General features: G+C 47.1%; 1 protein-coding gene across 1 annotated transcript; it reads left to right on the top strand.

Moving 5' to 3' along the window:
* Window positions 1–1,769: 1,769 nt before the first annotated feature.
* Window positions 1,770–4,897, top strand: GCNT3 (glucosaminyl (N-acetyl) transferase 3, mucin type). Its single transcript, XM_006136858.4, has one exon. It carries the CDS (start codon window positions 1,982–1,984, stop codon window positions 3,284–3,286), a length of 1,305 nt encoding a protein of 434 aa, XP_006136920.2. The 5' UTR covers window positions 1,770–1,981; the 3' UTR covers window positions 3,287–4,897.
* The last annotated feature ends 9,022 nt before the right edge of the window (window positions 4,898–13,919 follow it).

Here is a 13,919-nt window from a genome sequence, read left to right as displayed (position 1 = left end):
GGGTCACTAATCATGCTACCCCTAAATGTGGGAACTGTAAAACATGCCACCAGTGCTTGCAGGAGAGACACCACCGTCATGGTAAGAGGTCTCAGAGGAACAAGCCTCCCCCCTTCCAGAGATGAGTGAACTGAGCTGGGGGGGAAAGGGTTAAAGGGCTTGAGTTAGTCTGTGTCACACCTGCAAGGTGTGAGCTGTAAGACTGGCCCAGCCTGCACCTTTCCCCCTTTGTTTTAAGGACAGACCTAAAGCAGAATCCCCAAGGAGTCTTTTCTTTTGCTAGTCTAGTGGAAGCTGGATTCCTTTGCCAGGCCGGCTGGTGGCTAAAGAGCTGAAATCACTGATTTGGCTGAGAGCCAGACCCATTGCAGCCAGTGACGTGGCGGCGACCAGCAGAGTGTCTGGTGGCAATCACTGGCTGGTGGTGTAACGTGGCTGGTAGGAGCGGCGGCAGGCGAGGAGCAGCGACTAGCGGCATGGCGTGGAGTGGAGGCAGGCGACCAGTGGAGCGTCCGGTGGCGTGGGACGAGACAGTTGGTGGAGCGTGATGGAGTGTCGTAAGGTGCCCCCTATCTATCCCCCCACCCTCGTTTCTACCCAGGTTGGGAGGTGAAACCTTGTGGGTGAACTTTGGGACTCTTGTTAGTCTTTAAAGTGCTACATTGTCCTGCATTTTGCTTCAGCTACCCCAGACTAACACGCTACATTTCTATCACTATTCTACTTCTAAGACTTCAGGCTCAGAGGTTCTCTTCACAGGTTTTCAGGACACTTTCCCCCTTTACAGTCACTGAGTGACTTATCTAACAGCATATTCCCCTTTGTTGTTCTGTGGCAAGTTCAGTGTGTGAAGTGATATCGACAACCTGTGCTGTAGTTTATCTGGTACCCCGTGTTATGGGAGGTTTTGGCTCCCGCGAGTTAGAATGCTGATGGACATTGTGGATATTAACGTAATGTATTGTCAGAAAGCTCAGAAGGTGCAAACACGCTTTGTAAGAGAACAACTTCGCCATCGCAGATGGACTCATCACTCAGACCAAGCCGGGAGAGAGGAAGGTGGGAAGAGAAGAGGCCTGAGAAGTTGAGGGCGCTCTCTGAAAGTTGCAGGGAGAGAGGGAAAGTAGAGCGGGCAAAGAGGAAGGGTGCCAGAGAGGCAGCGGGAGAATCCCAGGACCCTAGAACTGGAAGGCACCTCAAGAGGTCATCAAATCCAGGCTCCTGCCCCAGGGCAGGACCAAGCATCATCCCTGACATACTCTTAACTGTCTAAAGAGCTGGAGATTCCACAACCTCCCTAGGCAACTTATTCCAGTGTTCAACCCCCCCCCCCCCGAATATTAGGAAGTTTTTCCTGCTGTCCAACCTACTTGTGGGGGGAGGAGTTCTTGCGTTATTCTAAGCAAGGCAATAGCCTAGGAAACGGAATGAGGGAGAATCCGGGGGCGACTCCTGAAGGAGACACGAGAGAAGCGGACCCCTTTGATGCTCTGGTCCAGCCTGGGAGGCTCTTCGCAGTGCTGAGAGCCCGGGCGTGGAGGCTGTATCTCCTCTCGCTGTGCAGCGCACGGACACGGCAACCCACGCTCTCCGGGGCAAGCCAGGCAAGGGCAGTGGGAGGAAGGGTTCGACATTTCCGCTTGACGCTTCATCTTTTGCACTTTGGCCTCCGTGCTCAGCATTTCCACACCCAGGGGTGGGGGTGGGGGTGGGGGTGGGGGGAGACCCAACCTGGTGACTAAGCCGCTGTCCCGCCTCCTTACGGAGCTCAGGTAACACTTCACAAAAGGAAGACAAGGGCAGGGACCGCGGCTCACTCACCTGCTCCCGGGGGACACTCGCCCAGAGCGGCTACCAACATCGTGTGGCACTTCGGCATCCCCCAGACCCTGCCGCCAGGAGCGGGGTGACTCAGGGAGCGGATGCTTCGCTGAGAAGACACTTCCAGTCAGTTGCGAAGATTCCCCTTTGTTCCCCCAAGATGCTTCGGGGTCCGTGTCCCATCCAGCGCCTGCTGCTCCTGGGCTTTCTGATGCTGTTTGCCACGCTGGTGCTGAAATATTCCTCCTGGGAATGCAGCTTCAGCGACCTGGGGGAAGACGCGCTGCATCTCAAAAGCCAGCGCTGCAAGGACCAGCTCTACCGGGCGCTCAAGCTGCCCCCCAGGGGCCAGATCAACTGCTCCCGGATCGTCAGGGGGGACGCGGAGGCGGTGCAGGCGGTTCTTTTGAGCAGGCTGGAGAAGACACGCCGGCCAGAGCCGCTCGGCCCCCGGGATTACCTGAACCTGACTCAGGACTGCGCGCTCTTCAAAGCCGGGCGGAGGTTTCTCGGGTCCCCCCTGAGCCAGGAGGAGGAGGATTTCCCGATCGCCTACTCCATGGTGGTGCACGACAAGGTCGAGATGTTCGAGAGGCTGCTGCGCTCCATCTACGCGCCCCAGAACATCTACTGCGTCCACGTGGACCTCAAGTCCCCCGACGAGTTCAGGGAGGCCGTGCGGCGCATCGCCTCCTGCTTCCACAACGTCTTTGCGGCCAGCAGGACGGAGCGAGTGGTGTACGCGTCCTGGGCCAGGGTGCAGGCGGACCTGAACTGCATGGAGGAGCTGCTCCGGAGCCCCGTGCCCTGGCGCTACCTCCTCAACACCTGCGGCACCGACTTCCCCCTCAAGACCAACGCCGAGATCGTGCGGACCCTCAAGTTTCTCAACGGGAAAAATAACATGGAGTCGGAGAAACCCTCGTCGGTCAAGAGGGCGCGCTGGAAATACAGCCACCGCGTGGGGGACTCGGTGGTGCGCACCGACAGGGAGAAGGGCCCCCCGCCCCACGGCGCCCCCATGTTCACGGGCAGCGCCTACGTGGTGGTCACCAGGGGCTTTGTGCGAGCCCTCTTTGAAAACCCCGCGGCGCAGCAGCTGCTGGAGTGGTCCCGGGACACCTACAGCCCCGACGAGCACGTGTGGGCCACCCTGCACCGCATGCCGGGCATGCCGGGCTCCGTCCCCTACAACGACAAGTATGAGGTGTCCGATGTCAACGCCGTGGCCAGACTGGTGAAGTGGGAATACCTGGAGGGGGATGTCAGCAGGGGGGCGCCCTACCCGCCCTGCACGGGGGCCCACCGGCGCGCCGTCTGTGTGTACGGGGTGGGGGACCTCCACTGGATGCTGCAGACCCATCACCTGCTCGCCAACAAGTTTGACCCCAGTGTCGATGACAGCGCAATCCAGTGCCTGGAGGAGCATCTGCGGCACAAGGCCCTGTATGGGGAGGGGCTGTGAGGACGCAAGACCAGAGAGCCTGGCTCTACAGGGGAGCTTGCCTCCGCGTACAGGACTCGTCCCGGAGACTAGCCACAGGAGTTTTTCTATGGTAAAAAAAAATCTTGACTACAGGGAAGCCTCTCCGAGAGAGTCCGGGCAACTCCCTAGACTCTGCTCCAGCCAGAGGAGAAAGCCCCTGTGAGTGAGTCCTCTCCTTAGCATGGTTGCTTTGGCCGGATTGCACTGTAGTTCAGTTCTAGGAAAAGCCTTTTCATTTGAAAGCAAGGGAAGGGAATGTGCTAATCAGGTGCAAAGTCTCCAGAAGTTGCTTCCTCCATGGCAGTCTGGAAACATCACTCTTCTGTGGTTTACCCAGGCCCCTAGAAAATAAGGAGACTGCCACTGTAGAGCGGGAAAGAAGCTTTCACCTGGTATCCAGCCGCATTCATTGTCTTGTTAAAGTTTTTCTTCTGGGGGAACTGCCTTATTCTCACTACGAGGTTGGTGTGCATCATACTTAGGATCTGCTTATTCTCAAATCCAAGCTGCAGGGAGTTAGCACTCCCTACCGCAGTGGTCTCCAATATGGTGCCCACGGGCGCCATAGTGCCCGCCGGGGCATTTATGTGTGCCCACCTATTGATCAGGGCCAGCCTGAGTCATTCTTGTGCCTCGGACGCCTAGCACATGCACAGCCCCGGGCGCCAGGCAGCCCCAAAAGGTTGGGGACCATTGCCCTACCAGGACACGCTGGCTAGAGGGAGGATTTTTACAGAAAACGTTAACTGTAGAAACCTGTGGCTTTAAATGATGCTGTTTGGACTCATACAGGTATGTAATAGGAACAGCAATTCAGGAGTATTCAGACTTGGAGTTCTGGTACAGTCTCACTTCTGTTTCTCTGATAAAGGGATTGATGTGGAATCTGTACATAAGTATCATTTTCAAATTGGTTAAAATGGTTGGCCACCCGTTTTGGGGAAAGAGCCCTATATTTTTTTAAAAAGTCACAAAAAATTGCAACTTTTTTCTGCTTCGTAGTGAATGCTTGGAAGAACTAGTGATAGAAATGTAGCCGTGTTAGTCTGGGGTAGCTGAAGCAAAATGCAGGACAATGTAGCACTTTAAAGACTAACAAGATGGTTTATTAGATGATGAGCTTTCATGGGGCAGACCCACTTCCTCAGATCTGTATACATGATTTCCTGGTACATCTGGATGCAGTAGTGGCCCAAAAGATAAAAAAATCTCTTGGGGAATATTATAAGCTTTATCATTGTTTGAACCAAGCATTTTCATTTTGGTTAAAAAGCACAGATCCAGACAGAAAATGTACTGTAAGTCCACATTTTATTCTTCCTTCCATTTAACTTCTACTTTGTTTCCCTCTCTATTCATTCTGTTTTACTCATGTTTTGTATACATATCCATTTCAAGGTTTCCTTGTATTTCTTTTTGCAGTGTTATCCACAATTATATGCCTTGTGTGATTGCATAAACTAGTTTCTCTTATCCTCGTTCTGCCTTGTCAGTTGCTTATATTTAGAAATAAGAGGTGGACAAGCAAATGTAAACTATTTCAAAAGTTTCCCCCTTCTATAGATTATAAAGAAAACCAGAGTGGAATCCAGGTTCAAAGAATTCAGACTGGTTCCTATAAGAGCACAAACTACTTCATATGCTTCACTTTCTGTGCCTCAACTGTATGCCGCAGGTGGCTTTTCACATCCTTTCTTGCTAACTCATTTGTATTGACCCCAGCTGTGCCTTTTACTACCTCAACTAGTTTGGCTAATTTATTTAAATTTAAATAATTGAGTTTTATTTTATTGTATGTAATTGTATTTCTTGGAGTAAAAAACCCAATAAAAATATAAAACCTGTGTTCCTTGAGTATTTTGTGTATTTTATGACATAAAAGTTGAGAATACATAAGTCCGGGAGAATGGAGATTCTGATTATACTCACCTTCTGCATGACCAAAGCCATTTAACGCCTGTGCCTCAGTTTCTTTGTCTGCAAAACTGGGACAATAAACCTTAACTCTAGTGATATTGTGAGGCTAAGTTCAGTGAGATGCTTCGATAAAAAGAGCCATAAGTGAAAATTATTGTTACAAATAACCCTGTGATCCAATCAGAATTCAGATAGGCAAGATTTCCATGGAAAGCAGGATGTTTGCCCCTCAATCTTAGTCTAATAACCACAGCTCCTTTCCCTGTGTGCTTTCTTGAGCCTTACCTCACTTGTCTTTGTGCTATTATTCTAAAGCATATATTTCACTAGCACAGCATTACAGTACTGTGGCTGCTAGAAGACACCACTTTTACTCTAAGGCTACATCTAGACAGGCATGATTTTCCGGAAATGCTTTTAACGGAAAAGTTTTCCATGAAAAGCATTTTCGGAAAAGAGCATCAAGATTGGCATGGACACTTTTCTGCAAAAGCACTTTTTGCAGAAAAGCGTCTGTGCCAATCTAGACACGCTTTTCCGCAAAAAATCCCCGATCGCCATTTTCACGCTTGGGGCTTTTTTGTGGAAAACAAATCTGAGCTGTCTACACTTGCCCTTTTGCACAAAGCTTTTGCCCGAACGGGAGCAGCATAGTATTTCGGTAAACAGCACTGATTTCTTACAGTAGGAAGTCAGTGTTTTTGCGGAAATTCAAGTGGCCAGTGTAGACAGCTGGCAAGTTTTTCTAGAAAAGCGGCTGATTTTCCGGAAAAACTGGCCAGTCTAGACACAGCCTAAGTGTTGCCTAAGGCAACTCTATGGCAGCAAGGTGGAGAGATTTCAATCAGGCTGATAAATTATCATTTCAATCACTTGAATTGTAGGCAATTGTAACTTTAGATTAAATGTTGCCTGAACTCATTTATAAATCCTGTTTTTTACAATGCCACTTCTAGAAGGGAATCTGAACCTTACAAAAATGCTATGAGCAGCACAGAAAACCACCACCATTAAGGCCCTGATCTCACAAACACCTAATCAAGTGACTGTATTCACACAGCTAAAGCTATTCACTTCGGTGGGACTACTCATGTGCTTAAAGTTAGGCATGGGCATAAATGTTTGATGCATCAGTGGCTAAAGTTGTATTTCTATTAAATACTTCCTAGTGGCATAAACCGTGTCACTTATGTACCACACTGCCTCCTTTTCAATAATAAAAAGCTATGGGAAATTTTCAATGGGTTAAGCAAATGTATTGTGAACTTTTCATATTCATAGAGTAAATTTTTAAAATAAGAATCTTAAAGTTAAGTGCCTAAATCTGAGTTTAAGAGCTGAAGGGTGAGATTTTAAAATGATCTAAAATGACTATTGACTGCCAGAGGAGGCTGTGAAGGCTAGGACTATAATAGAGTTTAAAGAGAAGCTAGATAATTTCATGGAGGTTAGGTCCATAAAAGGCTATTAGCCAGGGGATAAAATGGTGTCCTTGGCCTCTGTTTGTCAGAGGCTGGAGAGAGATGGCAGGAGACAAATCGCTTGATCATTGTCTTCGGTCCACCCTCTCTGGGGCACCTGGTGCTGGCCACTGTCGGTAGACAGGATACTGGGCTAGAAGGACCTTTGGTCTGCCCCAGTACGGCCGATCTTATGTTCTAGAGTGATAGACATGCATAGCCTGGTCAAAATATATCTGCCTTCTTGTCTTGTGAAGGGTCACTGTTTCTAAGAGTCACAATGGTTGCAATTTTGTATGTGAGCTTGACGTGTTCTCATAGAAGGATATTGATAAGACCCTAAACTTTTGTCAAGACCTATGACCATTTTAAACCCAATTCATTTATTTATCATGGAGAAAAAAAATCTGTATAAAATGTATTAATATTTTGTGTGAGAGAGAAACACAAGATATCCAGCTTAGCAATTTAAGACTGAAAAATAAAAAGTTGGAAAGAAATTTTAAAATTTGCTTTTAATGTTAAAAAATTCATTGTCTAAATAAAATCTTATTGTTAAACAATGTTTATCACCCTTTAATCAGTGGCCTTTCAAATTGAAATATTTATTTCCCCCTACAGCCACAGAGATTTTTTGTTATTTTGTTTTGTTTTCTGCCAAATTAAGGCTTTTTTGTTGGACTCTTTGATTTCCTCCAGATAGTTTTGGAGGAATCAGGCTGATCACTAGCACTTTATGTACCAATCATCAGTAGAAACTATGATTATTCAGTTTCCAAGATATTTGTCAATTAAGTTGTCACCTCAACTCTGTCCAAAGGCTACACTGGAAAATAAGCATCTGGCCTTCAGGCTTTGGAAAGAGTGGAAATTTAGGGCTCGTCTACTGTACAAACAAACCACAACCAAGCCATGTTTTTCTCTGCCTGTCATGGAAACAGGCCTAGAATAACTTTATGCAACCTTAGGTCCTTTGAACCATGTCAGACCAGTTTCGGTTTCTTGAGAGTGAAGAAGCTTCAAAAAATTTCTTTCTTGCATCATTTCAGTACTGATGTCTTACCTGCTGGAAAAATTTCTTACCTTACCTGTTTAGCCAGAAATACAATCTCTAGCAAGCCCAGAGAGAGATTCCTTACAATACCATAGTCTTTGAGCATTTCATGAGTCTATAGCATTCCAAGTGTCCCATACACTCCCAGATTGTTATAGTAATTATAATCCATTTGTAATCATTCTATAAACATTTTGCCATTTTGCCTTATGAGAGTTATACACTTTCCTTGGAGAATCAATTTGTATTGGTTACAGCACTTGGAATAGTATGCTAGAGATTTCTTTCAGACCAGAATTTGATGCAGTAGACAGCAGGAATAATGTGATTGTTTGAAGACCCTAAACCCGTGGTCCCCAACGCAGTGCCCACGGGCACCATGCAGGGGCGGATATAGGGCAGGGCGAACGGGGCGGCTGCCCTGGGCCCCGCGCTTCAGAAAGCCCCGCGCATGCGCCATGGCAAAGGGGAGGCCCCGCGGAATTATGCTGCCCGGAGCCCCGCAAAACGGTCATCTGCCCCTGGCGCCATGACACCCGCCGGGGCATTTATGTGTGCCCGCCGAGTGACCAGGGCCAGCCCGAGCCATTCTTGCACCCCAAGCCCCGTGCGCAGCAGGGCTTGATTGAGCCATTCCTGCGCCCTGGGCTGCGGGTGTGTGACGCATGTGCAGCTTCACCCTCAGGCGTGCTGCACACCTTACAGCTGCAATCGGGCGCGCGGTGCTGAGCAGCCCCCGGTCCTGGGCGCGTGATACCTGATGGCAGCTTTAAGGGGTGCTGTGCAGCCGGGCGCACGGCGCTCCTTACCGCTGCCATCAGGTGCCCCCCATAGGTTGGTGCCCCGGGCAGCTGCCTGGCTAGCCCTCCACTTAATCTGGCTCTGCATGCGGTGCATATGGGGCCCCACCCCAGACGCGTGGTGCATGCGCCACCCCGCTCCCTGCATGTATGGCGCGTGAGTGGCCCCGCCCCCGGGCGCCCGGCAGCCCCAAAAGGTTGGGGACCACTGCCCTAAACGCTTGTGTTAGTTCTTGTCCAGGTTCAAAGCCAATCTTTCTGAAGTTTGCAAAAGATCAGATTAATTTTTTCTTTTGTCCATCACTGACCCTTCTCCCCCATCTCTGCTTGTGCAACAGAAACACTAAAATACCATGGAGTTTCTTTTAGATCATGTCTGTCCTGATCAATACCAGGAAGTGTGAAATATCATGTCTACAAAACCTCTTTTAGGCCACAGAAGTTCAGATAAGCCAGCCACCAGGCACTGACACTGGGGTTGTAAAACTTTATAGTGCAATCTAGGTCTAGAGTGACTTAGTAGAGCCATTTTTTTTCTTCCTCACCTCCACAAAACACTGCCAATAACTGAGGAAGAGATTTAGCTTAATCCACCCTGAGAAAGCTGAGAAATAGACTTTCCACATTAATTCAGTGACGTTGTATTACATGACAGCATAAGCAACACACACCACTCAGGTTCAGATTAGAACCTAGACCTGAGGTGTTAAAATAAGAAATTTGTTTACCCAGGATGTCTCAAAGAAATAACTTAAGTCCAGAGGTACCTAACAGCAATGATTGCTTATGTGAATGCTGTATCTAATTGGAGGATATAAAGTCCTTTGCTGTGCCGACTTTTATGATGTCTTCTATGGACTCTAATGTCTGTCATTTACAGAAGCCGTTTGCCATTCTCATATCTGAGGTCCTCATGGAGGAATAAGAGGAAGAAGCATCCAGTTCCTGTTTGGCCATGACTCATTATTAGGGGTCAAAGAGGAGTAGCTTTGCTGCTAATTTCTTTCTAACTTAACGAATATGTCTGCACTTTCACCCTCTTTTGAGAAAGGGATGCAAATGAAGACATTCGAAATTGCAAATGAAGCCGGGATTTAAAAATCCCACACCTCATTTGCATAATCATGTTATGGCGCTATTTTGAAATACAAAACACAGTGTAGATGCTGTTATTTCGGGAGAGCACCCTTCTTCCAAAATCACCCTTAACAGCATCTGCACCACGTTTTGTAGTTTGAAATAGCGCTATAACGCGATTAATCAAATGAGGCACAGGATATTTAAATCCCGGCTTCATTTGTAATTTCGAATGTCTTCATTTGCATCCCTCTCTCGAAAAAGGGTGCAAGTGTAGACATACTCTCAGCCACATGCATTCCTGTCAGAGATGTATTAGTTTCTTATGGAAGGATAAGGTACTTGCTCTGAATATAATGGGCAGCGACCACAGACACCAGCAGGGAATGTTAGCAAAGCTTCTACAGTTATTCTGTGTGTCTCCCAACTCAGAGACTAGTCAGCAAAGGTGCCTTTGTTTTCCGAGAACTGTATGTGAGAGAAATATGGCAAGAGAAAAGGAGTATCAAATTAGAATGTATTAAGGGGGAGCTAAGTTAAGTAAGAAGCCACAAACAGAACCAGCAGCCAGACACACAACAGACTCCAGGGAAAATCTGCAGAATTAGGGTTGAGGCAGATGTGGGCAAATTATGTGGAGATATCTTTTCTCATCTGACTATAGCAGTGTTTCCTAGCTATGGGAGAAGGGCTGGAGGGACAACTCAAGCAAGTTGGGAGCACACTTCCTTTAAACACTCTGGAGAGCTGATGGGTTGAGAGCAAAAAGAAACAACATCAAATATCTTTCCCTTCTAAGGCCCTGCCGTGAAGAGAAGATTCATTTCTGATACCGTTCCAAAATAAGGCGTGGAGGAAATACCTGTTCTCCTGCAGCAAAGTAACTACTCGCTTTCTAACATCAAGCTAAATTATACCCTTCAGGGAGGTTTATATGACTAATCCGCCCTGGGAGGGAAACAGCTGCCGGCTGTCAAAAAGGCTGGTTAGCTTTCTTACAAGGAACACTTGGAAGGTCACCCAGAATCTTTAGCAGATCGCAGAGACGCTGGGCTTGTCAGGAGGGGGCGGAGGGGGGGGGGAGTTTAACCCTTTCCTCATCAGAACCTGTGTGTGGATCTTTTACCCTGTCACACCAACTCTCAATCACATAACTGTCTCCTCCCTACCCGTGGATCGCGGGGCTGTCCGCGGGAGTGCACGGGGCCGAGGGTGCCCCGTCACAGGATCAAATAGTGGAAGTGGGTCTGGCCCACGAAAGCTCATCACCTAATAAACCATCTTGTTAGTCTTTAAAGTGCCGCATAGTCCTGTCTTTTGTTTCAGCTACCCCAGACTAACACGGCTACATCTCTATCATTATTCTTCTGTTTGGGTGAGTCTACACAGCACCCTTAGCTTAAAATAAGCTACGCAATTTGCACCATGCAAATTGCGTAGCTTATTTTGAGTGTATTTCAAAATAACTTATGTCGTAATTTGGCACTGTCTACACAGTGCCACATTTTGAAATAACTTGCTATTCTGAAATGCCCCTTAACCCTCGTGGAGTGAGGGTTACCAGGACGTCAGAATAAGCTGCCCATTATTTCAAAATCTATTTTGAAATAACAGGCTGCTTCAATAGATGTGGAATAGCTATTTTGGGATACTTCCGATATCCCAAAATAGCTCAGCAGTGTAGATGTACCCTTTAGGAGCATACTCCCGGTCCCAAAGCAAAGCTGGGAGCAGCACAGGCTCTATTGTAGTTAAAGCACATGCCCTAGCCCCGGACACTGTGCTTAAACATACCTCAAGTATGAAATTCAGAGGTTCAAACATCAGGGTAGAGGGGGTGGGCTATGACACCCCTAGTTCCTCCTAAATCGCACCCCTGAAAGCCTGCTACTGCAATGCAGTATGCTATGACTTGGTGCAATAAATAGGTGCAGCAGATGCATTACGTGTTGGAAAGCTCTGTTCTCATTTGAGCAATACATTGGAATGGTAATATTAGGAGATTGACAGGCTCTCATACATTATGTCTGAACAATTATCAAAGTGGCTAAGCCAATTAGAACGCATATGAGGGACTCAGGAGCTAGAATTTTCTTGGTGCAGACACTTGAAAAGAGTAGGGGTTTCACAAGAAAAATGGCAGGCTGCATGCAGGGGCCAACAGATCTTTGCTAGTGCTGGATACCTTCTCCTAAAGAGCTCCCAACTAAAAGTCAAATTAGCTTTAAAGGAGATTGGAAGACTTCACTCTCAGATGGCCTATGTGTGTGAGTTCATGGGTTTCACAAAGGCTACGTCTAGACTGCAGGCTTCTTTCGAAAGCATCTTTCGAAAGAGCCTCTTTCGAAAGATCGCGTCTAGACTGCAGGCAGATCTTTCGAAAGAGAAATCCGCTTTTTCGAAAGAGAGCACCCAGCGAGTCTGGATGCTCTCTTTCGAAGACGGCCTCTTTACATTGAAGAACGCCTTCTTTCGAAAGAGGAACTTTCGAAGGAAGGCATTCTTCCTCGTGAAACGAGGTTTACCGCCATCGAAAGAAAAGCCGCGTTCTTTCGAAATAATTTCGAAAGAACGCGGCTTGAGTCTGGACGCAGGGGAAGTTTTTTCGGGAAAAGGCTACTTTTCCCGAAAAAACCCCTGAGTCTGGACACGGCCAAAGTGTGCTGTGCTGTCTGAGTTTTCAAGCGTTACCCACTGTATTTTAACCATGTACTCACATATAAAGCAAGTGTTGCCTGTGTGGACAAAGAGTTCAAAGGTTGAACTAGTTTATTTTCAGTAGAGCTTACAGCAGTCTTCTCTTAGTTCAACTACAGCTGCCATGTGTCAACTTCAAAGCTCTAGGACAAGGAAGGGGAGTAGTCAGTGTGTCAGTTCTTTGTCTGCACCAAATGTCTGCTCCCAACTGGACCCTCAGTCCATTCTTGATGAGCACTGTCTGTCCTGGCCTCCGCTTCTCCTACCCCGTGCAGGTTCCAGATGGAGTGGCTGGGAATCGGTAGAGAAGGGAGGCAGGTTTCGATCTAGATGAGGACTTGCAGCAGGAAGTAGGCAGAGTGTGACAGTACTTGTTCCATGCTACAGTCTGGCTCTGACTCCCATTCCCAGCGGCCAGAACCACTCCCGCTTCCTGTCTTGCCCAGTCCTCATAATAATTATTCTTTCCCAGGTACCATTCACATGGGGATTTGCCAGTTTCCTAAGGATTAAAATGCTGTGAGCATAAATCTTTTTTTTTTAACTAGTGAATGCTTGGCAGTGGCTGGAAACACAATAAATAATTGATCATCTGAGGGGGGATGAACATGAACTGCCAGTCTTGACCTATTAGAACCAGGTATTTGCCATCCCGCAGTGGGAAAACATACACGTTAAAAGTAGCCAAGTTTAGCCTCTTTTTTTTATAGTTGTTGGGTGGTGGAGCACTTCCTCCTTTGGCCTGGGAATAGAGCCAGAACCTGTTTGTTCACATCATAGTTTTGTGTAAGCTCTAAATGTGAAACATAGTAGGTCAGAGTCTAGTAATGAAATATTTTCCCTTGGACACCAGGAAGCCAAGATCTAAAATCCTGATCCCACAAGAAGCTGTGGGTAGACAATCACCAACACCTAAATGGAAGTAAGAGTAGAGGAATAGGGTCTCCGTTTGCAGCAGTGAATTCAGCAAATTTAACTTCTTCTTCTTCAAGTCTCAAATGAAGCAAAAGTGACAAGAAAGCCATAGGCTGAAATATGTCCCAGTTAGCCATGTGAGGCATCACACTGCCTCCTTCTTTATGCAAAAGTGAGCTCGCAAGAATAGTCATGGCAAGTACACTAACAGGTGAGAGGGCAGCTTATGTGGTGGTAAATTCATATGAATTTTAGTCCACTAGATGCTCAGAAATTCATCCGTCCACCCCCACCAACTCATCCCTCCACCCTAGCTCTAATCAAAAATCTTCATCTAGTCAGTTGTAGTTTGAGCTAATAAATCCATCATGCAAGCTATTTCAACCAACAAAGACTGAGGGTTTAAAAAATGGCAGAACCACCTGTAAATAAGAACCTGCTCTTTTGGGTGTTGCTGTTTATTTTTTCCCCTCTCCATTTGCCCTTAATTTTTTTCAAAATTGATTTTGGCAGAAATGATTTAGAATAGACCTAGCTAAAACCAAGGAAGATACATACTCACTTTCCCCAGTAGTAGGTCCAACTCCAGTAAAGCAGTAGTGGTGTTATTCAATCTTCACTTGATTCCATTGCCTGTAAAAGTTACATGAAATGTCTTGCTGTAACTTAATTATTAATATAATTTAACAGCG

This window comes from Pelodiscus sinensis, chromosome 14, assembly GCF_049634645.1.
Source record: "Pelodiscus sinensis isolate JC-2024 chromosome 14, ASM4963464v1, whole genome shotgun sequence".
NCBI classification, from domain to species: domain Eukaryota; kingdom Metazoa; phylum Chordata; order Testudines; family Trionychidae; genus Pelodiscus; species Pelodiscus sinensis.
This window is presented reverse-complemented; position numbering and strand designations above follow the sequence as displayed.

What these genes read in the sequence shown, in the direction of transcription:
- GCNT3 (XM_006136858.4), top strand. Translation starts at nt 1,982, where the DNA reads ATGCTTCGGGGTCCGTGTCCCATCCAGCGCCTGCTGCTCCTGGGCTTT.